Consider the following 26562-nt stretch of genomic DNA (forward strand, 5'->3'; position numbering starts at 1 on the left):
ATCTTCCTGTGTTGAAAAATATTTCCATTCTATATCCCTTCACCACTCAAAGATAAACTTCGTGTCTTTGTGTGACTGTTTAATTGTTAGGACTAGGACTGTTTTGGCCTCTAGAGGCCGCTGTTATTTCCTTTTCATGTCGTGTTTATTTTGGCCTCTAGAGGCCGCCATTGTTCCTGTGTTTTGTGTTTGTGTTAATTGCCTAATTATCTTCACCTGTGTCCTTAATTAGTTTGTCTATTTATACCCCTGAGTTCAGTCCTCTTGTCACGGAGTCTTTGTGCTGTTATGTTTATCTCCAGTTTCCTTTGTACTGTGTTTTTGATCTTCTTAGCTTTTGAATTTTTGCACTTTGCTTTTCTTTTGGATTTACTCTTTGGTTTTTTTGTCTTTTGTTTTGCCCTGTATATAGTGTATATAGTTTAAATAAACCATTTGATTCTTTTTCTACTTCCGCCTCACGCCTCTGCATTTGAGTCATCCCCCTGGTGGCCTAGTGGGGGTTTGCTGGATTATCACACCAACGAACCAGGTTCGAATCCCAGCAAAACCCTAACAGAAAGACTCCGTCATGACCGACTCAGCAGAGGCTGCTTCAACTGTCTACCCGGCCAACCTTCAGGGAATTATGGCAGCTTTGACACGCTTCGGAGCGACCATGGACGCTCATGGACGTACGCTCACCAGCCAACGTGAGGCCCTCGCTCGCCACGAGGAACTGCTTCAGCAAATTGGGAAAACCCTGGCACAGCTGACATCTCTGCCTGCATCTCCTGCTCCTGATCCAGTTCCTGCTCCTGATCCAGCTCCCACTCCTGCTCCAGTGCCTCCTGCAATGCTGCCTTCTTCACCTCGCGAACCCAGCCTTCCTGCACCACAGAGGTATGACGGCAAGCACAGTGAGTGCCGAGAGTTCCTTACCCAGTGTCAACTCACCTTTGAGCTTCAGCCTACCACCTACACTACGGATCGCCGCAAGATTGCCTTTGTGATCACCTTATTAGCTGGTAAGGCGCGAGCCTGGGCTACTGCTATCTGGCAAAGACAGGGACCTGAGTGCTTTGATTTCCAGCTGTTTTCTGAAGAGATGCTTCGGGTCTTCGATCAGGCAGACATCAGTACCGACGCAGCCCGAAAGCTCATGTCCATCCGGCAAGGAGGAAGCGTCGCAGATTACGCCATCTCGTTCCGAACACTCGCAGCAGTAAGTGGATGGAACGAGACTGCCCTGGTGTCAGCCTTCCACCATGGTCTGTCTGACCCCATCAAGGATGGTCTGGCCTCTATTGGATGCCCAAGTGACCTCGAAACCCTCATCTCACATGCTATTCGTCTGGACAACAGGATGAGAGAACGCCACCAAGCCTTGAGCCCCCCCAGCCTCCCTACCTCTACCTGGAGACCATCTACCTCCTTCAGTGACTGTCCAGAACCCATGCAAGTGGGTCGTACTCGCCTCTCCGCATCTGAGAGGGAGCGAAGAAGGAGGGACAAGTGCTGCATCTACTGTGGCAAACCTGGTCACTTCCGAGCATCATGTCCCGAACTCTTGGGAAAAGGACCGCCCCGTCCAGCCGAGGGAGGGTTGTGACGGGGCCTACCCTCTCTCCCGGACTCCCTGGCCAAGGAATCTACATCCCGGTCTCCATCTCCTGGGGTGAGTCTGTCCACTCTTGTCAAGCTTTGATAGACTCAGGGGCGGCTGGGAACTTTATGGATATTCACTTCGCCCAAAGCATCAATATTCCGACTGCACCTCTTGAAGTCCCACTGTCTGTGTCTGCCCTCGATGGCCAAGCGTTAGGTGATGGAAGAGTCACCCAAGTTACTTCTCCAGTTTTCCTCCAGTCTCAAGGTCACAAGGAAGAAATATCCCTGCACCTGATTCCTTCACCTGAGTTCCCAGTTATTCTAGGCCTTCCTTGGCTTACTCGCCACAACCCTCGCATAGACTGGGTAACAAGCCAGGTTGTGGAATGGGGCCCTGCATGCCATGCCTCTTGTCTGCTCTCTAGCTCTCCTGTGTCTCCTGCCGAGCCCCCTGATCTCACCGAGTTATCTCAAGTTCCCACAGAGTACTGGGATCTCAAGGAGGTATTCAGCAAGAGCAGGGCCGCCGTTCTTCCTCCGCACCGGGCCTACGACTGTGCCATCGACTTGCTCCCTGGGACTACCCCTCCTCGTGGCAGACTGTTTTCACTCTCTCAGCCAGAACGCAAGGCCATGGAGGAATACCTCAAAGATGCCCTGGTCTCTGGGTTTATTCGACCCTCCACTTCACCTGCTGGAGCCGGCTTCTTTGTCGGCAAGAAGGATGGGGGGCTCCGACCATGTATTGATTACAGGGGCCTGAATAAGATCACTGTGCGCAACCGATATCCCCTTCCGCTGATGTCCACAGCTTTCGACCTGCTCCAAGGCGCCACCGTCTTCACCAAGTTGGACCTACGGAACGCATACCACCTCATCCGTATCCGACAGGGAGACGAGTGGAAGACTGCCTTTAACACCCCGTCTGGGCACTACGAATACCAGGTGATGCCCTTCGGACTCACCAACGCACCAGCTGTTTTTCAGGCCCTAATCAACGACGTCTTAAGGGACATGATTAACCTATACGTTTTTGTCTACCTCGATGACATCCTTATCTTTTCCAAGACCGTGCAGGAGCACCGCCACCATGTCCGCCAGGTTCTCCAGAGGCTGCTACAGAACAATCTGTTCGCCAAGGCCCAGAAATGCGAATTTCATGTTCCCGAGGTCTCCTTTCTGGGATTTATTGTACGGACAGGCCAACTCCAAATGGACCCTGCCAAGACCCTGGCCGTCCGGGATTGGCCTACTCCCAAGTCCGTTAAGGAGGTTCAGCGGTTCTTAGGATTCGCTAACTTCTACCGCAAGTTCATCAGGAACTTCAGTTCTGTGGCAGCACCCATGTCAGACCTCACCAAAGGGACAGGTGGATCTTATGGCTGGTCTCCTCAGGCAGAAAAGGCGTTCAAAGACCTCAAGGACCGCTTCTGCACGGCACCCATTCTGGTTCTCCCGGACACCTCCCAACCATTCATCGTGGAGGTGGACGCCTCGGACAGTGGTGTCGGCGCGGTGCTCTCTCAACGTTCGGAAGGAAAGCTGCACCCCTGCGCTTACTTCTCCCACCGCCTGAGTCCTGCTGAGTCCCGGTACGATGTGGGGGATCGAGAACTGCTAGCGGTCAAACTGGCCCTTGAGGAGTGGAGGCACTGGCTGGAGGGAGCACAACATCCATTCCTGGTTTGGACTGACCACAAGAACCTGGAGTACCTCCAGCAAGCCAAGAGACTGAACCCTCGACAGGCTAGGTGGGCCCTGTTTTTCAGTCGATTTGACTTCACCCTCTCATACCGCCCCGGCTCCAAGAACACCAAACCTGACGCACTGTCCAGACTGTTCTCTGCCACTAACAGGGAGAATGAAGTCGGGCCTATTATCCCTGTGTCCCGGATTGTGGCCCCTGTCCGCTGGGGTATTGAGGAGGCTGTCCGACGAGCCCAACGCCAGGACCCCGGTCCTGGGACGGGGCCACCAGGCCTCTTGTACGTCCCACATCAAGCCCGGGCCAAGGTTCTCCAGTGGGGTCACTCTTCCCCTCTCACCGCCCACCCGGGAGCTCGGAGGACCCTGGACTTCCTGAAAAGACGCTTCTGGTGGCCTAACATGGAGCAGGAAGTAAGGTCATTTGTCCTGTCCTGTGAGGTTTGCACCAGAACCAAGAACCCACGACAGCGTCCCCAGGGTCTCCTGCATCCTCTGACCATTCCCCGGCGTCCCTGGTCCCACGTGGCAGTCGACTTTATCACGGGTCTCCCTGAGTCACAAGGTAACACGGTCATTTTGGTCTTAGTTGACAGATTCTCCAAGGCCTGCCGCTTCATACCACTGTGCAAACTCCCCTCTGCTCTTGAAACTGCAAAACTTTTGTTTAATCATGTCTTCCGAGTCTTTGGTCTTCCACAGGACATCGTCTCAGACCGAGGGCCCCAGTTCTCCTCCCGAGTGTGGCACGGGTTCTGCAAGGTCATCGGAGCCACTGCCAGCCTCTCCTCTGGGTTTCACCCACAGTCCAATGGTCAGACGGAGAGGCTCAACCAGGACCTGGAAACCACCCTGCGAGGCCTGGCTATGGATAACCCGACATCGTGGAGCACCTGGCTGCCATGGGCGGAGTATGCCCACAACACCCTGCAGTCATCGGCCACCAAGCTGTCGCCATTCCAGTGCCAATTCGGGTTCCAGCCACCTCTGTTCCCGGACCAGGAGGAGGACGCGGGGGTGCCCTCGGTCAACCAATATGTGAGACGGTGTCGCAAGACCTGGAGCAAGGTCAGGAAGACCCTCATACAGACCTCCAGAACCAACCAGACTCAGGCCAACCGCCATAGAAGACCTGCACACGCTTTCCGCCCTGGGCAGCGTGTTTGGCTGTCCACTAAGGACCTTCCACTGCGGGTGGAGAACCGCAAGCTTGCTCCTCGCTACATTGGCCCCTTCAAGGTGGTGCGCAGGGTGAACCCTGTCTCCTACCGGCTCCAGTTGCCCCGGACTCTGAGGATCAACCCCACTTTCCATGTTTCCCTGTTACGGCCCGTACTGACGTCTACGTATGCCCCTGCCCCTAGGAACCCCCCACCCCCCCGCATCTTCCAGGGGCAGACTGTGTTCACTGTGAATCGCCTGCTTGACTCCCGCCGGGTCCGTGGCGGGTTGCAATATCTGGTGGACTGGGAGGGCTATGGTCCTGAGGAGCGCTGCTGGGTTCCTGCTCGGGATGTCCTTGATAAAGAACTATGTCGGGACTTCCATTCGGCCCATCCGGATCGCCCTGGGAACGTCAGGAGACGCTCCTAGAGGGGGGGGTCCTGTTAGGACTAGGACTGTTTTGGCCTCTAGAGGCCGCTGTTATTTCCTTTTCATGTCGTGTTTATTTTGGCCTCTAGAGGCCGCCATTGTTCCTGTGTTTTGTGTTTGTGTTAATTGCCTAATTATCTTCACCTGTGTCCTTAATTAGTTTGTCTATTTATACCCCTGAGTTCAGTCCTCTTGTCACGGAGTCTTTGTGCTGTTATGTTTATCTCCAGTTTCCTTTGTACTGTGTTTTTGATCTTCTTAGCTTTTGAATTTTTGCACTTTGCTTTTCTTTTGGATTTACTCTTTGGTTTTTTTGTCTTTTGTTTTGCCCTGTATATAGTGTATATAGTTTAAATAAACCATTTGATTCTTTTTCTACTTCCGCCTCACGCCTCTGCATTTGAGTCATCCCCCTGGTGGCCTAGTGGGGGTTTGCTGGATTATCACACCAACGAACCAGGTTCGAATCCCAGCAAAACCCTAACATTAATATCCTCTCTATAATATATTCCATGTTCCAAATACAGAAAAACGTATGAATGAGTAGAGTAGGGGTGTAGAAACTTTTGACCGGTAGTGTGTGTATATGATTCTGAAAATGAGTGCGGAATGAGCCCCTCCGTCGTCCATCCTGAGAAGGTTAATGATTTATCTCAGTCTCCTTGTAAATACACACACTGTTTGTTATTGGAAGAAGTTGCTCGCTTCCTGCTCAATCACTCTGTCGTGATCTTCCTCAGCTTACAGCCAAGAGTTGAGTTTTTTGTGTTTGCCTGGTGGCCTCGCATTCCTCCACGGCTGTGTTACTGCAGTGTAATCGCTTTTCGCTGGGCTTTCACAGGTGGGAAAGTCGTTAGCGAACGGCTCCTGACGCAGCGGCCAGCTTTCGAGCCACGAAGCCCTGGGGACTGTCTAGACAAGGGGGCATATGCATATAAGATTACATAGGGTTGCTGAAAAGTGTGTGTGGATTTAATCAGGTGTGTGAATGAAAGATAAAATTTGTGCCAACTTGTGGCACAAATATGTCTACCCATCCATCCATCCATCCATCCATCCATCCATCCATCCATCCATCCATCCATCAAGTCATCTCTTTCTGTTTTTGACTCTCTTCTTTCTTTCATCTTCCCTCATCCTCCTCTTCAGGTTCGGTATGAATCACGATGGCGTAGGGAACCCGTGTGGAGCTCGCAATCAGGAGACGGCGAAGCTCATGGCCGCCCACATCACCATGAAGACCAACCCGTTCGTGTGGTCAGCCTGCAGCCGCGATTACATCACAAACTTCCTCAAGTAAAGATTTATGTTCTCGCTTGGAAAGGAGTCGTAGCGCAGTACATAACCTGACCTGGCAACTCTTTAGCGTACTGTATAAAACTTTTTTTTTTCTCAACACATTTTTTATTAGCTTTTAAAGCCCAATGATCACACAGGGTATTACAATAGCATCCTGTGCTAAGCATAGAACTGTAATGCTGAATTTTTGCCTTGTGAAGGAGATTTTATTTTGATTATAATTTTTGTTCTCCTGCTTATCCTCGGCATATCAGATGAAAATTCAAATTCAATCCAAATTGCTTGAAACGGCTCTCAGTGAATTCAGAACCGAACGCAACAGACTTTTTACAGAATTAAAATACGTTTATCCGTTCTTCAGAAATTACAAATCACAGATTGAAGAAACGGCTTAATTTTTAGAAAACGGCCGTAATATTCTGTATGAGGATCACATGATCCAAAATGGGCCTCAATAACCAATAACATCAATGTTTTTTTCCTTAATAACTTTTCTATCTTTCAAGATGTTTACATGGAAATTGGCAGCACATAGATGGTTGTATCCTGAATACAAAGTTTTAAAAATGAGTAAAAACCAATTGTGCAGATTAGTATTTCATTAATATTAATTATGCTAAATAGGTAAAAATGTTAAATCGGTAAACTCAATAAAAAAGTAATAAAATATTATTTCTAATCCCCTCCTTGTGCTCTGTAGACCTTTGTATTTCTAAATAAGGCCTACTAGTGTTTATACGAAAGAATATAAATGATTATTTCGATTAATATTCACAGCTTTCAAGGCGAACCTCGAAAAAACTGTCTGATCCACATCCAATAAACAATTCACATGAACTGAACTGAAACTGACGCTCGTGTTTCTGACTTCGGGTGTTTTAAAATCTCATTCTGACCACTAAGATCTCAAAATTTTTCATCAAAACAACTCCAGTTATATTCTAAAATGGTTATTTATTCACATGAATCAGTTTGATTTGAAAAAATAAGTAGGTAAAGCTACGAAAACTCACTTCAAAGTCTCCCGTGAATCATAACATCAAAACTAGCAGATGGAAAATTTTGCTGAATCCTTGATCAGAAACAGTGAGAGCGAGAGAACATCCCTATAACAGTGATCCGATTGATATTCATGAGTAATCCAGTTGGAAACTGATCAGAAGAGAGAGAGAGAGAGAGAGCCTGAGCACTTTCCTGTGACTCAAAAAGAAAATCACCGGCAGTTTCCCGACGTCACGCGAGCAGAGTTTTTACTCTGTTGTACCAGAGGTGGACAAAGTACCCAACTTCATTACTTAAGTCGAAGTGCAGATCCCGCTGGTCAAATGTTACTCCGATACAAGTGAAAGTTATCCAGTCAAATTTTTACTTAAGTTAAAGTATTGAAGTACTTGCTTTTAAAAATACTTAAGTATTAAAAGTTAATTTTCTGTCAATGCATCGTTGTATTATTGCCACAACACTTACAAAACCTAATGCCGTTACCAAAGACAGAAATGTGAATTCACAAAATGAACGCATGCTGTGCATCATGGTGGTTTAACGTTAAGCTAGCTAGTCAGTGAAACTCCACCTGACATGCTAGCCAACTCTTTTCAAACTCAAAATCATATCGGGTTTCTAACGCTACTAGAAAAGAAAGATTTCTACATTCTGTTTATTTGGCAAGATTATGCTAAAACATATTTCTGAAAGGACTTCAGATAAGTTAACGTTATTCATGTTAGCGTAACTCTGTTTTTATATGCTAACTAACAGTGTCCAAGTTAACTAGCTATGTGTTAACATTAGCCGTGGAAAAGGCGATGGCAACTTGGCGGGCAAATCCATAGAAAGTCATTTAACTAACAAGACTACATAGCTATTGCAACATTATCACTAGCTCTAAAGCACAGACAACGTCGCTGCAAGCTTTCTCTTGGAATAAAAAGTTTACGTACCTCGATATGCTTCCGCAGGTTGGACGGTGAGTTTTTGTAGGCCGTGACGTGGTTCGTTTTTGGCAAACAAAGCAAACATTTAAAACAAAATGATTCTTTAATCCTTTCAGAAAACTGAAACATGGGTTCATGGGCCATGAGTGCATGTATTCTCCAGAAGAACCGCCTTCTTCCATTCTGCCATCAACTGATCGTGTTCAAATAACGCAGCTGAGAAATCATTGATCTTGATTTTATCCAGTCTATGGACGTGACGTGACCCTAGTGATTACTGATTGGCTCTCAGTGTCACCTGCGAAAAAAACAATCATGTTTTAGAAAAGAAAAAAACATCCACTTTCAAAGCTGCTTCATAGTAACAAGGACCTTGATAGAAATGTAGTGGAGTGAAAAGTACGATATTTGTCTTTCAAATGTAGTGAAGTTAAAGTCATAATTTTCCAAAAAAAATACTCAAGTAAAGTACAGATACTCAAAAAGTGTACTTAAGTACAGTACTCAAGTAAATGTACTTCGTTACTGTCCACCCCGTGTTGTACCGACTTCAACCTGCCGTTACTCCCAAAGTACTGAACAGATCTTAACCAGATACATTTTTTTGGAAAGCAGAGACGATAAGATTTTTACTGATAATATTCACGATAGAAAATATTCAAGAGTTAAGCACTGACAGATTTGGAAACTTAGATGAGCGTCTGTATGGACAATTTTTACAGCACGGCCAGCGAGCGTCTGATACGGCTAATTGTATGATGTGAGAAAATTGATTTTTTTTTCTAGCATGTACTATATATACCACCACCAAAAAAATCCTGACATGTAACAAATGAAAATTTTATAAAGTAAATTCAATTAGTATTGTTGAAGCTTGGCTCATGTTCACTTGCATTCATTCATTCGTTCTTCGCGATCTCAGGCTACTCAGGAGAACTTTATAAAAGTAGCTTAGCATTTTTACTGTCTACACGACTTTGACGAGTATTATTTCTGAACTTGCACATGTCTCTGTGTGACCTTTTTGCAGCTCCGGAATGGGATCGTGTGTGAATAACGTTCCCCCGAAGCAGGAGTTTGTGTATCCGACCATGGCACCCGGTCAGGCCTATGACGCCGATGAGCAGTGCCGCTTCCAGTACGGAATAAAATCTCGGCAGTGTAAATATGGGGTACTCACTTCTTCTCTATACTCCGTTTCACTGTTTTTACATGTTCATGTTCAGGACACAATATTTATTTGCGAGTCTGATTATGTGGACAAAATTTGAATGACACATAATACATATAACGGTTCATTCTGACTCCGGCAAACTACAGCACACGCGTGCAGCCGTGCCATTTATGCCATGAGTCAGTGGGAATACATGTGTACTAGTGTTGTAGTCAAGACCAAGTCATGACCGAGACCAGAGTGTATTGAGACCGAGACTTTGAGGGGTTGAGATCAAGTCAAGACCAAGACCAAGGCAGGACAAGACCAAGTCAAGACCAGAACCAGATCAGGGTGGGGGAGGGGCGACAACCGTTAACAGGAAGAAAATTTTGAAAAGTAATGAGCCACGTTATTGGTCGCATTTGAAGCAGGAAGTTTTACATCCAATCACAGTAACGATGTCAACAAATAAATCTGACAATACACAGGCAATTTAGTGAAATCCTCACAGCTGTTGTCTTGACTGGTCTTGAAATAAAATCCAGAGTCCTCTATGAGACCGACACAAGACTGAGTAAAAATGCGTTCGATTCCGAGATGAGACGTTCAAAAAGTGGTCTTGAGATTAAGATCAGTCTCAACTATTACAATACTGGCATTTAGTAGACGGTCTTATCCAGAGCGACATACAACACACCCAGAGCAGCCTGGGGAGCAGTTAGGGGTTAAGTACCTTGCTCAAGGGCACTTCAGCCATTGCTGCTGGTCCAGGGACTCGAACTAGCAACCTTTTGGTTCCAAAGCTGCTTCTCGGACCATCAGACCATGGCTTACCCTGTACCACAACACTGGTGTGTACAGGAGTTATTCATAAAATAAGCAAACAAACAAAATACACTCACCGCCGGCCACTTTAATAGGAACTTGTTCTTGATTCTATCTAATAGTTCACACTGCAAGGCTTAATGCTCAATTCCGATTTTTTTTGTGAAATCCGATTTTTTTGTGAGGTCGTTCACATTAACAAATATATGCGACTTGTATGTGATCCTCAGTATGAACGAAAAGCGACCTAAAAGTGTTCCGCATGCGCATTGCAGGATACGACGACGTCACACGCAGTGAGCATGCCCAGTGTTTAGGGAAGTAAAACCGCCCGGTTGCGGTATGACCCATCCAATCTAGCTTGAATAGCTGCATCCCCCCAAATGGAAATCAGCTCCCTAACCTCTGCGTCCTTCCATTGAGAAGATTCAGAACCTTCACAGCCCGAAGCGTCCCTCGCATTGATGTCATGCGCAGGGGCGCAGATACGGTTTTTGAACTGGGAGGGACAAAAACTGGGGGGGACAAAGCTGCCAGCAAACCAACCCCAACCCCGATATGCCTGTCAAACTTGTTTAGTAATCATAGCAACCAAGCTCGAGCTCGCAACCTGTGCAGTCTGCGCAGCTCAACCAACCGAATATCAGTCTTTGTTTTGTTTTATGTGAGTTGTTGCAACTATGTATACACTGCTGTGCACCTCAATAAACCGAATGGTAATTAGTCTTTTGATTTTTCCGTGAGGTTTGCCTTATGCAAAGAAAGACAGCATAGACGTTTTTTCCTCCCCATAAGTGGGGGGGACCGAACGAGGTGAATTTAAATCTGGGTGGGACGAGTCCCACCCTCTATCTGCGCCCGTGGTCATGCACCATGTTGTTGTAACTTTTTTTGAGAGACCCGCCGCCTACTTCAGCGCAGAATAGTGACGTTTGTGGCTTGTTGATGACGTGTAAGTCGGATGAATGCGACCTGGCGGTTCAGACTGAAGTCGCATATGAAAAGAGCGGATAGGAATCGGAATTAGGACCACATATCCAAACGGCCTGGGTCGGATTTGAAAAAATCGGATCTGTGTCGTTCATATTGTCAATAAAAGATCGGATACAGGTCACATATGGGCGAAAAGATCGGATTTGAGTCACTTCAGCCTGCAGTGTGAACGTAGCCTAAGATTCCTGTTCTTGGCTGCAGGAGTGAAACCCAATGTGGTCTTCTGTTTTCTGTTGCATGCTGAGATGCTTTTCTGCTCACCACGGTTGTAAACAGTTGCTATGAGTTACTGTATCCTTCCTGGCAAAAAAGCTCGAACCAATCTGTCCATTTTCCTCTGAAAGAAAAAAGAAAGAAAGCACAACTTTATTCATCACACACTTGTGAAATTTCCTTTCTGCATTCAACCCATCTGAAGTAGTGAACACAAACGTGAGCAATGAGCACACACACATACCCAGAGCAGTGGGCAGCCATGCTAACAGCGCCCGGGGAGCAGTTGGGAGTTAAGCCTAGGTCACAACCGGATGTACGATTTTTTGGCCGTGCGATTTTTGGCGTTTCCCAAATCGCTGCGTTTTTTTTGTTCGTGGAGGAAGACGCACGTTGGACGTAAGTTTGTCTTGCAACCTGAAAAAAACGTAAGCGCCCGTAGAGTTTGTTTGACATGACAAAGAACCTCTATGGCTGGTCTACGGCCAGTCTACAGCTCGAAAATCAGCACGTCACACACACGCCCTCCGTGCGTTTCTTGCGTTTTTTGCATGTAGACCGGCCGTAGGAGCACGTACGGCCGGTTGTGACCGAGGCTTTAGGTGCTTCACTCAAGGGCACCTCAGCCCAAGACCGTCCCATATTAACCTAACCGCATGTCTTTGGACTGTGGGGGAAACCGGAGCACCCGGAGGAAACCCACGCAGACACGGGGAGAACATGCAAACTCCACGCAGAAAGGCCCTCGGTGGCCACGGGGCTCGAACCTGGACCTTCTTGCTGTGAGGTGACAGCGCTAACCACTACACCACCGTGCCGCCCTGATCTTTCTTATCAACAACCAACTGTCGCTCACTCACTCAGTTTTTGTTTTTTGTTTTTCGCACCATTCTGTGTAAACTCTAGAGACTGTGTGTGTGTACGTGTGGAAACCCCAGGAGATCAGCAGTTTCTGAAACACTCAAACCACCACCACCACCATCTGGTTCAAACCAACACACATGCCACAGTGAAAGAAAGTCACACTTTGAGATCACAATTTTTCCTGTTCTGATGTTTGAACATTGTGAACATTAATTAATTGAAGCTCTTGATTTGTGTCTGGGCGGCACGGTGGTGTAGTGGTTAGCGCTGTCGCCTCACAGCAAGAAGGTCCTGGGTTCGAGCCCCGGGGCTGGCGAGGGCCTTTCTGTGCGGAGTTTGCATGTTCTCCCCGTGTCCGCGTGGGTTTCCTCCGGGTGCTCCGGTTTCCCCCACAGTCCAAAGACATGCAGGTTAGGTTAACTGGTGACTCTAAATTGAGCGTAGGTGTGAATGTGAGTGTGAATGGTTGTATGTGTCTATGTGTCAGCCCTGTGATGACCTGGCGACTTGTCCAGGGTGTACCCCGCCTTTCGCCCGTAGTCAGCTGGGATAGGCTCCAGCTTGCCTGCGACCCTGTAGAAGGATAAAGCGGCTAGAGATAATGAGATGAGATGAGATGAGATGAGATTTGTGTCTGCATGATTTTATGACATCATCGTGCTGCTGTCAAGGGATCGGCTGCTTAGAGAACTGCGTAATAAAACTGCAGGTGGACGTATGGATGTTCCTAATAAAGTGGCCAGAGAGTGTATATCCTGTCATTAGCCGTGATGCACCCAGTCACATCTCAGATGCTCAGTGCTCTCCTCTGAACCTTTTTAACCGCTTAAAATTTCAATGATCTGTTGAATTATTGCTTTTTAACGTCATCTTCTTTGAAACGGTTTAATTGTACGCAGACACCTTGACATATTTAACAGTTATTCCACGAAATCGAGTCGTACATGAGCTGATAGTACGCGCCTCGTTAGGTGTAAGCCATGTACGATGAAATTGAGTGGAATAACTGTTTTATTCTGTCCACATTCACTGGATTTTGAGAAACAGAGCATTTTTATTTTTATTTTTTGCAAAGTCGATCAATAAAAACTTTATACAAAACGTCCGACAAAAACAAACCGGCGAAATGACAGGAGCAATTTGTGAAAAATGCGATGATGATGATAATCTCATCTCATTATCTGTAGCCGCTTTATCCTGTTCTACAGGGTCGCAGGCAAGCTGGAGCCTATCCCAGCTGACTACGGGCGAAAGGCGGGGTACACCCTGGACAAGTCGCCAGGTCATCACAGGGCTGACACATAGACACAGACAACCATTCACACTCACATTCACACCTACGCTCAATTTAGAGTCACCAGTTAACCTAACCTGCATGTCTTTGGACTGTGGGGGAAACCGGAGCACCCGGAGGAAACCCACGCGGACACGGGGAGAACATGCAAACTCCACACAGAAAGGCCCTCGCCGGCCCCGGGGCTCGAACCCGGACCTTCTTGCTGTGAGGCGACAGCGCTAACCACTACACCACCGTGCCGCCCGATGATGATGATAATAATGATAATGATTTTTGAAAAATAAAAAAGATGCATTCTTTCCATCAAATACTTTCATTCTGTTTATTATTTTGTTGCTTTTTTTGTGTTTTGTTTTTGAGCAGAGTTTTTATTTCATCCTCGGTTGGTTCAGTAACACGCTCCATCATTTTGTTTTACTCGACTCACGGTATATGAGCTGATATCCTAGTCGTAGAGTAGCCAATCAGAGCGCATGAATGCTTATATGCAGTAAATGTAGATAGAATAATAAAAATTATGTCACATTTTTAATTATATTGTTTACTTTTCGGCATTTACCACAAATAGTAATATGCTCATTTGCTAGGGTTTTTACGGTAGGTTTGTTACAAGTTTGGATTTACAGATTGGTGTTTTTTTTAACAATAAAATGAATTCCAGTAACACTAACAGGACAAAAACTAAACTACACTGTCCAGATGTCACTTTAAAGCCAGTACAAATATGTAAAAATGTAAAAATATCTGCTACAGATATTAAATAATGCAGCAAAACACAGTATCTGGTTTTCCTCGAAGCAGAAAGACTTTAAAGGTTTGTGTTCTAGTCAAGTGTCTGGAAAAGTTCCTCATCAGGTGCTTCTTCTCGCTCACAGTGAATCAGTCAATACTTTATCTCTCTCTATCCGACTCCAAACTCTTACTCACATCTGACCCAGATGGCTGTTGTAGCTTTTTCTGCTCTCTGTGTGCTCATTTCTGGCTTTCTGTCAAAAAAAAAAAAAAAACCCTCACGTTGCTGCGTTCGTCCTTGTACAATCTCTTGTGCCAACCATAACTCTGACCTGTTCTACCTTGTGCAGGACGGCTGCAGACCTCAGAGCTTTAGTGCAGCTGCAGCGACTCTTTAAAGACCTCTATAGCTGTCTTTATTGAGCAAGACTTTATGTGTACAGTCGGCTTTTATGACATGCTGCTCGAAGAACATCTGGAATAGGAAATTACATTTAAGACGCTTTCTGATTTTAATCCTGCACTGGATTAGCGTAAGGAGCGTGTGGGAACGGTGCATGGTTTGTTCTGTGGTGGAGCTGTGCACTGATGTCAGGGTGCTGAACGTTTCTGTGAATGCAATTTCATGGTTTGTTGCAGATGTTAAAGTCGAAAATGTTTCATAGCGATCGAATAACAAGTGCGCGGTGATGCTCGAGCCATTTCATTGCCGTTCTCTGAATTTAGCTTATAAAATTTAAATGAATTATATCATTTGAACTGTCACTAATGTCCATACATGCGCAGTAGATTGTCATTTCCGTCCCCAAATTATTTCCCTGGATTTCCCTCCATAAATTATTGCACATTTGATTGTCTTTATATGCGTACTAGTGCCCTTGTAGCATAGTTAGAAAAAATTGTGGACGTCTCCACAGACCCTCACGTTTCAGTGTGTGTTAAAGGTCCCATGGCATGACATTTTCACTTTCTGAGGTTTTTTAACGTTAAAATGAGTTCCTCTGACCTTCTTAAGTCACCCCAGTGGCTAGAAATTTCATAATGTGTAAACCAAACTATGCCCAACATTTGAGAATGGCGCGTCAAAACGGCGCGTTGATAAGCTCTTCCCTTTACTACGTCAGCAAGGGAGATGATCCCCACGCCCCCCCTCTGGATTCCCACCCACTGTATGGATTGCCCCGCCCAGTTGTAGTGAGTAGACCATAGAGGACACAACAACATGGCATCACCTAAGCGAGCGAAACATGGAAGTTGCGCTGTACATGGATGTGACAACACAGAAAGGAGTCTGTTTTTACTGCCGATGGGAGAGCCCCTGAAGACGCAGTGGCTTAATTTTATTTACTCCAATAATACGCCGTCGAGTCTACCTAAGACGGTGTATGTTTGTCGGAAGCATTTTCCTGAGGAATGTTTCCACAACTTGGGACAGTACAGGGCAGGTTTTGCACATCAACTGTCACTGAAGCCTGGGTCCGTACCAAGCATCCCTGCCGCATCAGCCACAAACACCAAACAAGTAAGTGTATAACTGGTCGTTTTGCCGTGTTTTAAAATCGTTGCGTTAGCCTAGCAATGGCTACATTAGCTGTGCAGCTAACCGCTTCCTGCAGTTAGCCAGGTACTCTGCGCTACAAAACTAAAGAGCATGCAGCATGCTCTGTTAAACTAAGTTTAGTCTGGAAATTGACTGTAACTTATGAGCTTATGTTTGACTATTGCTCCGCAATGCATGTCTTCTGTTGGATAAGCGATATGTTGCTGTAGTTGCTGCTTCTATCCTCTTTGGTTATGGAGTGCGTGTTCAAGCCTAGGGTATTATACGTTCGTAAACTACCACTCCGAACACTCTCACTCTCTGTTCTCTGTGTCACGTTGAGTTTACGAAAGGAGTCCGAGGGAGAATGGGGTTTTGTCTTAGCAGCGTGGCTACAGGCGCTGATAGCAGCGAGTATGTGTGTGCGCAGCTTGGTCAAAATGTATCTTTTTAAAAAAAATTTCAAGAATTATTATTATTATCGCATTTTCCACAAATCGCTCCTGTCATTTCGCCGGTTTGTTTACATTCTAAACAGAAATGATTTTGTCGGACGTTTTGTATAAAGTTTTTATTGATTGAATTTGCAAAAAATAAAAATGCTCCGTTTCTCAAAATCCAGTGAATGTGAATAGAATAAAACAGTTATTCCACTCAATCTCCATGTCCATGGCTTATAGACAACTCGGTGCTACATGACTCGTCGGCTATCAGCTCACGTACGACTCGATTTCGTGGAATAATTGTTAAATATTGTGTTACGTAAATAGTGGTGAAGCAGCTTTTAGCTGCTATGCGGCTAGACTCTGGAACAAGCTCCCATTGGATATTAAGAAAGCCCAAACTGTTTCTAGTTTTAAAACCAAATTGAAGACAAAATTGTTTTCAGATGCTTTTTGCTAGGGGCGGCACGGTGGTGTAGTGGTTAGCGCTGTCGCCTCACAGCAAGAAGGTCCGGGTTCAAGCCCCGTGGCCGGCGAGGGCCTTTCTGTGTGGAGTAGACCCCGAAGCCGTTTGTTTTCAGGATAATGGCTGGCTGATGAAATTATTGGCTGGCTAGCTGACTCAGCCAAAACCTTAATGGCTGCTGCAGCCACCAAAATGTTTATGGCTACAAATGGCTGATACTGGACGTCACTGTGTGGCATATATCCGGGCGAACGGATCAAACAAATGGGGGGAATAAATAGCAAATTACCACAGATCCCCTGGTCTCTTACTTCATTGTAAATATAAATCTAGCAAGATTGTAGTTCAATGCTAATAATAAGCTAATCTGGATTGTTCGAGGAAGGCATCTAGCTATCTACTCTCACTAGCAATGACCAGTGAAGGACTGGCAGCTATCTTACTATGATGAAAGTAGAGTGGTGGAGTACTTTTTTTTTTATCAATCTCGAAGTATGTGAAACAAACAAACAAACAAAAAATACCTTTACACTTTCCCTCAGCAGCGGCAAAGAACGCAGCCATCTCGTCGATATCGGAGTCGATTGATGCTCTGGGTGGGTTCCCGGGTTCCCCAGTGTATCGTGGTAACGGTGTGAGGGGCGGGAAGCCAGACAGGTAGTCACAACGGCAAGCTTGTGGTGGCTCTCTGTGCTGTGATATCAGTTCTAAATCTCTACAGTGTATGCCTATACGTCTCTATTGTGTTACTACTAGTGTGTACAATTGATCATGTTTGTGTCACTTTTCTTGTAGCTCATGATGTGGATAAACCCATTATTTGATGTACACAATTCTTAGTGGCTCAGCCAAATTTTATTAGATAGCGGCTCAAATTGGCTTACAAAATTATTGGCTGGCGGCGGCTCAAATTCTAAATGGCGGTTTTAGCGGCGCCTGGCGGCGGCTTCGGGGTCTAGTGCGGAGTTTGCATGTTCTCCCCGTGTCCGCGTGGGTTTCCTCCGGGTGCTCCGGTTTCCCCCACAGTCCAAAGACATGCAGGTTAGGTTAACTGGTGACTCTAAATTGAGCGTAGGTGTGAATGTGAGTGTGAATGGTTGTCTGTGTCTATGTGTCAGCCCTGTGATGACCTGGCGACTTGTCCAGGGTGTACCCCGCCTTTCGCCCGTAGTCAGCTGGGATAGGCTCCAGCTTGCCTGCGACCCTGTAGAACAGGATAAAGCGGCTACAGATAATGAGATGAGATAAGATGCTTTTTGCTGACTTTTTTTTTTTACACACTAGACTTTTATCACTGTTTTTTTCCTACGTACATGTTGTTTATTTATTTATTTTAAACAAATTATTTTTAAACTATTTACTTTTGATAAAGTCTTGTGTCTAAGGGTTTTATGTCGTTGATGTTTTTATTTAAATTTTATACCTTCTAATTTTAGAAGGTATAAAATTTCAAAATTTCTAATTCTAATTTTTGTTGTTATTTTAATTCTTTTTATTCTGTTAAGCACATTGAATTGCTTTCTAAGTATGAAATGCGCGATATAAATAAACTTTGCCTCGCCTTTGCCTTGTAAATTGGGTAAATTTTGGTCATTCATTATTTTATAAGCCACACAAGTTTGGATGATAAAATTGTTTTTTTTTTTTCAAAATGACCCTTTCATCTGAAAAGTCTCCTGTCTCTTATCGTTCTCTGTATTAGTGCGTCACATACAATCCTGTGCAAAAGTCTTGGCACCCTTATTTTTTTTTCATACAAACTTTGTTACACACTTCTATTTTATGGCTTCTACACTGAGTCAAAACATTACAAAAACATTTTAGAGTTTCAAACGTTCGTTCATTTTACAGCACAAAATTAAATGTTACAGTAAAAAAAAAAAAAGTTCCATAAGAACCCACTTTCCAAATTAAAAACGAAAACATCATGAAGGCTGCTGGGTTTTGGTGCAAAATGAAGAAGCGACTGTGACAGTCAAGGTGTCCAGAAGAACTGCGGCTGGTTCTGGAAGATGGTCAGTAAAACCTACAGCTCATTTCCGCATAAAACTGCACTCACTCATTATACCTGAGACTATTTTTTTTAAAGCAAAGGGTCATCTCACACCAAATATTGACTTTGTTTCATTTATTATGGCTTAGTGATTCCAGCATTTCTGTACGTGTGCCTAAGACTCCTGCACAGTACTGTACGTGACAGATCTGTCGTTGTGTGTTTGTGTGCAGGAGGTGTGCAGTGAACTGTGGTGTATGAGTAAGAGTAACCGCTGTATAACCAGCAGCATCCCTGCAGCTGAAGGCACCATCTGCCAGACCAACACCATTGACAAAGGGGTGCGTACTGTATGTCCAAAAAATAAACATGTGAAATGAATTTGATTTGCTGTTGCAGAATTTATGAAGCTGAATTCCCTGTGTGTGTGTCCACTGTTGTGAGCAGGGTGCCAAAACTTTTTCATACACCCCCCCCCCTTTTTGTGTGTTCACGCAGTGGTGCTACAAGCGGATGTGTGTGCCGTACGGTACTCGCCCGGAAGGAGTGGACGGTCAGTGGAGTGCATGGTCTCCGTGGGAGGAGTGTAGTCGTACCTGTGGGGGCGGAGTCTCCTCCTCTATTCGCCACTGTGACAGCCCCAGGTGAGTAATTTCACAGATATGATTTAAATATTATTAAATATTGATGTTCCAGTACCACAGCACACCTGAGATCTCAATTCTGATTGGTCAGAAAGTGTCATGCACTTGTCTTAATATGTTATCATCAGACATGGGATACTTCATTATTGTACTTAAGTAGAGTTTTCTGTACATCTCTGTTCTTTATTTGAGTCTTTATTTTTAGGACAACTTTTTACTTTTACCTACATTTTAACACAAATATCTGTAATTTCTACTCCTTACATTTTCAAATCAGGCTGTTGCTTTAGTTTTACTGTCCAGTCTGGTGCTTTCTTTGTGTGGTTTCGTTTTTATCCCCTGCTGGCCGAAAGGGTTGAAGGGAGATTATGTCGTAGTGATGTCCATCCGTCCATCCATCTGTCTGTCCGGGGAAGGGTGCTTGCCTTCTGAAATCAACTCCTCTCACAATTTTTGGAGGAATTTCATGAAACTTGGCAGGATTCTTTATTATCTCGTCTCGTCTCATCTCGTCTTCTTCTGCTTTATCCGGGGCCAGGTAGCGGAGGCAGCAGTCTGAGCATGGAAGCCCAAACTTCCCTTTCCCCAGACACCTCGGCCAGCTCCTCGGGAAGAACACCGAGGCGTTCCCAGGCCAGCCGAGAGACATAGTCCCTCCAGCGTGTCCTGGGTCTTCCCCGGGGCCTCCTCCCGGGGGGACATGCCTGGAACACTTTCCCAGGGAGGCGTCCAGGAGGCATTCGAAAGAGATGCCCGAGCCACCTCAGCTGATTCCTCTCGCTGTGGAGGAGCAGCGGCTCTACTCCGAGCTCCTCCCGAGTGACTGTGCTTCTCACCCTATCTCTAAGGGAGCGCCCAGCCACCCTGCGAAGGAAACTCATTTCGGCCGCTTGTATCCGCGATCTTGTTCTTTCGGTCATTACCCAAAGCTCATGACCATAGGTGAGAGTCGGAACATAGATCGACCGGTAAATTGAGAGCTTCGCCTTTTGGCTCAGCTCCTTCTTCACCATGACAGACCGGTAAAGCGACCGCATCACTGCGGAGGCTGCACCAATCTGCCTGTCGATCTCACGCTCCATCCTTCCCTCACTCGTGAACAAGATCCTGAGATACTTAAACTCCTCCACTTTAGGCAGGACTTCTCCACCAACCTGAAGAGGGCAAGCCACCCTTTTCCGGTCGAGAACCATGGCCTCGGACATGGAGGTGCTGATTCTCATCCCAGCCGCTTCACACTCGACTGCAAACCGCCCCAGTGCATGCTGAAGGTCCTGGTTTGAAGAAGCCAACAGGACAACATCATCCGCAAAAAGCAGAGATGAAATCCTGTGGTTCCCAAACAGGATTCCCTCCAGCCCCTGGCTGCACCTAGAAATTCTCTTCTCATCTCATCTCATCTCATCTCATTATCTCTCACCGCTTTATCCTTCTACAGGGTCGCAGGCAAGCTGGAGCCTATCCCAGCTGACTACGGGCGAAAGGCGGGGTACACCCTGGACAAGTCGCCAGGTCATCACAGGGCTGACACATAGACACAGACAACCATTCACACTCACATTCACACCTACGCTCAATTTAGAGTCACCAGTTAACCTAACCTGCATGTCTTTGGACTGTGGGGGAAACCGGAGCACCCGGAGGAAACCCACGCGGACACGGGGAGAACATGCAAACTCCACACAGAAAGGCCCTCGCCGGCCACGGGGCTCGAACCCGGACCTTCTTGCTGTGAGGCAACAGCGCGAACCACTACACCACCGTGACGCCCACTAGAAATTCTGTCCATAAAAATTATGAACAGAACCAGTGATTCTTTATTATATGTCAGTAATATGCATATTGCACTTTCGTTCAATTCAGTCGCATTTTCCCAGAGTTACAGCCCTTGATTAACAAAATTATACTTTGACAATTTCATGAGTGTGTGTTTTCTTCCTGAAATCAACACCTCTCACAATTTGTGGAGGAATTTCACTAAACTTGGCAAAAGGCTTTGTTATATGACGGTAATACACATATTGGTTTTTTTGCTGTTGTTTTTTGCTTAATTCGGTCGCATTTTACCAGAGTTAACAACCTTGTACTTTCATAATTTCATGAAGGTGTGCTCGCCTTCTGACATCAACCCCTCTCATAATTTATGGATTAATTTATCGAAGCTTGGCAAAAGGCCTTGACTGTAATATGCATATTGCAATTTAATTTCGTTTGTCAAAATTTTACCAGAATTTTGACCCTTGATTAAATAACTTGTACTTTGGCAGTTTCATGAGGGTGTACGTTCTTCTGAAATCAACTCCTCTCACAATTTTTTTTAAAATCCCCCACTGGCTGAAAGGCCCGAAGAGGGATTATGTCATAGCGATGTCTGTCCATCCGTCCCGGGAAGGGTACTCATCTTCTGAAATCAACTCCTCTCGCAATTTTTGGAGGAATTTCACGAAATTTGACAGGATTCTTTGTTATATGTCGGTAATATGCATATTCTAATTTTGTTAAATTTGGTCGCAGTTTACCAAAGGTACAGCCCTTGATTTACAAAATTATACTTTGACAATTTCATGAAGGTGCGCTCGCCTTCTGACATTAACTCCTCTCACAATTGTTGGACGAATTTCTCGAAGCTTGGCGAAAGGCCTTGTTATATGACGGTAATACGCAGATTACGATTTAATTTCATTTGTGAAAATTTTAAGAGTTTTGACCCTTGATTAAATAACTTGTACTCTGACAGTTTCATGAGCGTGTACGTTCTTCTGAAATCAACTCCTCTCACAATATGTGGAGGAATTTCACCAAACTTGGCAAAAGGCTTTGGTTATATGACAGTTATACACAGATTGAAATTTCGTTTAATTTGGGCAAATTTTACCAGAGTTATGCCCTTGATTATTAACAAACTTGTACTTTGGCAATTTCATCAAGGTGTGCTTGCTTTCTGAAATCAACTCCTCTCACAATTTTTATCCCCCGCTGGCTGAAAGGCCCGAAGGGGGATTATGTCTTGCCGATGTCCGTCCATCCGTCCTGGGAAGGGTGCTCACCTTCTGAAATCAACTCCTCTCACAATTTTTGGAAGAATTTCATGAAACTTAACAGGATTCTTTGTTATATGTCGGTAATACGCAGATTGCAATTTTGTTCAATTCAATCGCATTTTACCTGAGTTATGGCATAGTTGCCAGCGGGGGATATTGTGCTCTCAGAGCGCTCTTGTTGTTTGTCGAGTTGTGGCAAGCAAACTATGTATACAGCCGTTCGGATTTAATTTACATGAAATTACAGTACGATTCATCCAACACAAGCTACTTTAAGTGGACTCATAACATGAGCAAGTGGATTATTTGACACAAAATACTTTGCCTCCCACGTAAAGATTAAAAAAAAATCCACGTTTTAGTGAAGTCACTTCACAAATAAATTTATTCAGAGAAAAACAAATCCCTCATCAAGAAATAATTATTTTCAACAAAAACACATGCTACAATTATTGGCACCCCTGCATTTAATACTTTGTACAACCTCCCTTTGGCAGTAAAGCAGCACTGAGTCTCTCCTATAACATTTTATAAGGTTGGAGATCCAGAGCAGGGCATCTGAGCCTGTTCCTCTTTACACCATCTCTCCAGATCATCCAGGGTCCTCAACCCTCTCTTGTGCTCTCTCCTCTTCAGCTCATCCACAGGTTTTCACTGGGGTTCAGCTCAGGGGACTGAGATGGCCAGGGCAGAAGATGATTCTGTCCTCAGCGAACCATTTTTATGTTGATTTGGACATCAGATCATTGTTTCGCTGGAAGATCCAATGACGGCATGGTTTTAGCTTCCTAAAATTCAGAGGCAGCCAAATTCTGATTTAAAATGTCCTGGGATATCATGGAGTCCATGAAGCCCTGGACCCTAACAAGGTTTCCAGGGTCTTTGGAGGAAAAACAGCTGCAAAACAAACATCACAGAAATTCCAGCATGTTTTCCAGCTGGGATCGGGTTCTTTTCATTATAGCCATCCTTCTTTTTACACCAAACCCACCGCGAGTGTTTGTTGTTTATTGACAAAAAGCTCCATTTTTGTTCCGTCAGACCAGAGAACACGGTTCCAGTCAAAGTTGACGTCGCGTTTCTCAAACCTCAGGAGCTTATGTTTGTGGTAAACTGACAGAAAAGGATTTTTTCTGGAACCTTCCGAATAACCTGTTGGCATGGAGGTGGAGTCTGATGGTGGTTTTGGAGACTCAGAAACCCCAAGATTTGACTTTTTCTTGTAATTCACCAACAGTGATCCTTGGGGATTTATTTATTTATTTATTTAGCCTCTTTTACCCTCCTCCTCACTGTGCATGGGGGCAAAATAAACTTGGTTCCTCTTCCAGGCGAGTTTGTAACCGTTCCACTTGGCGTCCACTTTATTATTTTCTTTATTATTTTTGCCCTAACAGTAGAAATGGACACTTTCAGGCGAGTAGATATTTTTATACCCATTCCCTGACTTATGAAGGTCAACACACTTCTCCCTCATTTGCTTTGTGTGCTCTCTTATCTTTCCCATGTTGATGGATATCTAATGAAATTGGGCCTCTGTATGAGTCACCTCATATTTGTTCCCCAGTTAATCAGGAAGTCATGGATTACAGCTTGAAAGTTCCTACACACTCCAATCAACTCAGAAATATACAATTGTAATGGGAAACATGCTGCAGGTACATTGTGTTCTCTATCATTTACAGTCCAATAATAGTAATAATAATAATAATAATAGTGACGTGTTTTTATTGAAATTAATTATGTCTTGATGAGAGATTTCTTTTTCTCTGAATAAATTTATTTCAATTAAAGTTTAGATTTTTCTCAGTTTTTTAGTGTGAGATGAAGCGACTTCACTGCAAGGTGGATTTTTTTTTAACTCTTTTTACTAATCTTTAGTAAACTCGAAGATGAGTATCTGAATGGAATATATGTATCTGATATATCATGAAAAAAAAGCGGCGGCACGGTGGTGTAGTGGTTAGCGCTGTCGCCTCACAGCAAGAAGGTCCGGGTTCGAGCCCCGTGGCCGGCGAGGGCCTTTCTGTGCGGAGTTTGCATGTTCTCCCCGTGTCCGCGTGGGTTTCCTCCGGGTGCTCCGGTTTCCCCCACAGTCCAAAGACATGCAGGTTAGGTTAACTGGTGACTCTAAATTGAGCGTAGGTGTGAATGTGAGTGTGAATGGTTGTCTGTGTCTATGTGTCAGCCCTGTGATGACCTGGCGACTTGTCCAGGGTGTACCCCGCCTTTCGCCCGTAGTCAGCTGGGATAGGCTCCAGCTTGCCTGCGACCCTGTAGAACAGGATAAAGCGGCTAGAGATAATGAGATGAGATGAGATGATATACCATGAAAAAAAGCTATTATTATTATTATTATACATACACATTCGATGGAACAATTACCGGTATAGATTTTACAAAAAGTTAAGAACAGGGCGGTAACTTACCAATACTGAATGCTGGTTCTGATCGAATTTAATTCAATGTTCTGTCAATCCAATGTACTGTACAAAGTCAAAGTTCTAACAATAAAAATGTTACAAGTCCAAAAAGCCTGAACAACCACCTAACTTATGTACAAGCTATATCCAGGTCGATAGTTCAAGTTCAGTTACTTTTGGTCGTAGTTAATTGTTCCATTGCAGTTGTTCAAAACAAAAGGGCTTTGCTGAGTGAAGTCCACGAGTGACGTCCTCTTGTAAAAATCTCCGTCACTTTTCCTCACCTCCAAGTAGGACTTTGACAATATTTCTGCTATTGCTCTCTTTTCCAGTTTTTCGATGTCCGTTGGTCTGTTTTTCTCTTGGAAATATGCGTGAAGAATATCCAGTGAAGTTTTGGTAGCCTTTTGGGTGTTCAGCGCGTCTTTCTCTTTAAATCTTCTGCTTTTAATGAAGCAAACCTTGCGGCCATGTTTGTCTACAAACTCTCACAGTCACTTGCTAGTGCAGAAGTTTTACATCTCCAATGTGTCTCTTTTCCAGTTTTTCGATGTCCGTTTGTATGTTTTTCTCTTGTAAATATGCATGAAGAATATATACTGAAGTTTGGGTAGCCTTTCGGGTGTTCAGCACATCTTCAGTTTATTTATGTAGTGCTTAAACCTAGCACTGGATTAGCCTCATCTTCGCTCTTTCCCGGTGGATAAAGAAATGATTGTGTGCATGCGCAGCAGAAAAGTTTTGTCATTGGATCTTTGCATGAGCTTCGATGCGTTATCACTGTGTACGTATTTAAACTCTGTAAGTTTGTTGTTGATTTGATTCCTTATGCATGCTTATATTATATTACACTTATTTACATTTCATAATTAACAAACCAGTGAGTCAGCATGGGTTTTTTTTTCCTCCCCGCAAATAAACCGTGTCGCCAGTTTACCACATTTTCCGAGTGAAGTAATTTGTCATATTCTGATTAATTCTGATTGTATTTCATCTTGTATGCTCAATAAAGTGAAGTGAATTTTATTTGTAATATGATCTGCTGTCTGCGATGACCTGGCGACTTGTCCAGGGTGTACCCCGCCTTTCGCCCGTAGTCAGCTGGGATAGGCTTCAGCTTGCCTGCGACCCTGTAGAACAGGATAAAGCGGCTAGAGATAACGAGATGAGATGAGATGATCTGCTGTCTGCGATGACCTGGCGACTTGTCCAGGGTGTACCCCGCCTTTCGCCCGTAGTCAGCTGGGATAGGCTCCAGCTTGCCTGCGACCCTGTAGAACAGCATAAGCAGCTACAGATAATGGATGGATGGATGATCTGCTGTTATTGAGGCCAGTGTAACTCACTGATGAAAAAAAAGTAATAAATGAAAATGATCAGGAGCAGACATGATGGCTGGTTTTGAAAAACATGGAGTGGAGTTGACAGCGTGATGAGGACTTAATTTGAAATTGTTCTCAGCTGTTGCTTTAATCTTTGTGTGTGTGTGTGTGTGTGTGTGTGTTTGTGTGTGTGTGTGCGTGTGTGTGTAGGCCGACTGTCGGAGGACGCTTCTGTCTGGGCGAGAGGAAAAGGTTCAAATCCTGCAACATCGAGGTGAGTCTTAAGTGTAAAGACGTAGTGTGGTCCAGCTGAAAAAAGCTTCAGTGCTTATTAAAGCAAAGTGTACTGAACTCGAGAGGTCACGACCTTTCACTATTTAATGTTTAATTTGTTTTCTGACCTATAAGTGAAACCTCCTAAACTGTATATCAGGAAATAAATCACAGACCTACAGATCATTTTATTCATTTCAAGCATTTACAGTACAAG

The 26562-nt window shown here is 44.8% G+C and overlaps 1 protein-coding gene across 1 annotated transcript in view; it reads left to right on the forward strand.

Annotated features, from left to right (window-relative positions):
* The window catches only part of adamts10 (ADAM metallopeptidase with thrombospondin type 1 motif, 10), a 175576-nt gene that overhangs the window by 98545 nt on the left and 50469 nt on the right, over positions 1 to 26562 (forward strand). Inside the window, exons 10-14 of the mRNA XM_060932511.1 lie at positions 6037 to 6183; positions 9151 to 9292; positions 18876 to 18983; positions 19141 to 19286; positions 26283 to 26346. Of these exons, the coding sequence (XP_060788494.1) occupies positions 6037 to 6183; positions 9151 to 9292; positions 18876 to 18983; positions 19141 to 19286; positions 26283 to 26346 (607 nt within the window). The remainder of the gene's footprint in view (positions 1 to 6036; positions 6184 to 9150; positions 9293 to 18875; positions 18984 to 19140; positions 19287 to 26282; positions 26347 to 26562) is intronic.

Source organism: Neoarius graeffei, chromosome 10, assembly GCF_027579695.1.
Source record: "Neoarius graeffei isolate fNeoGra1 chromosome 10, fNeoGra1.pri, whole genome shotgun sequence".
NCBI lineage: Eukaryota > Metazoa > Chordata > Actinopteri > Siluriformes > Ariidae > Neoarius > Neoarius graeffei.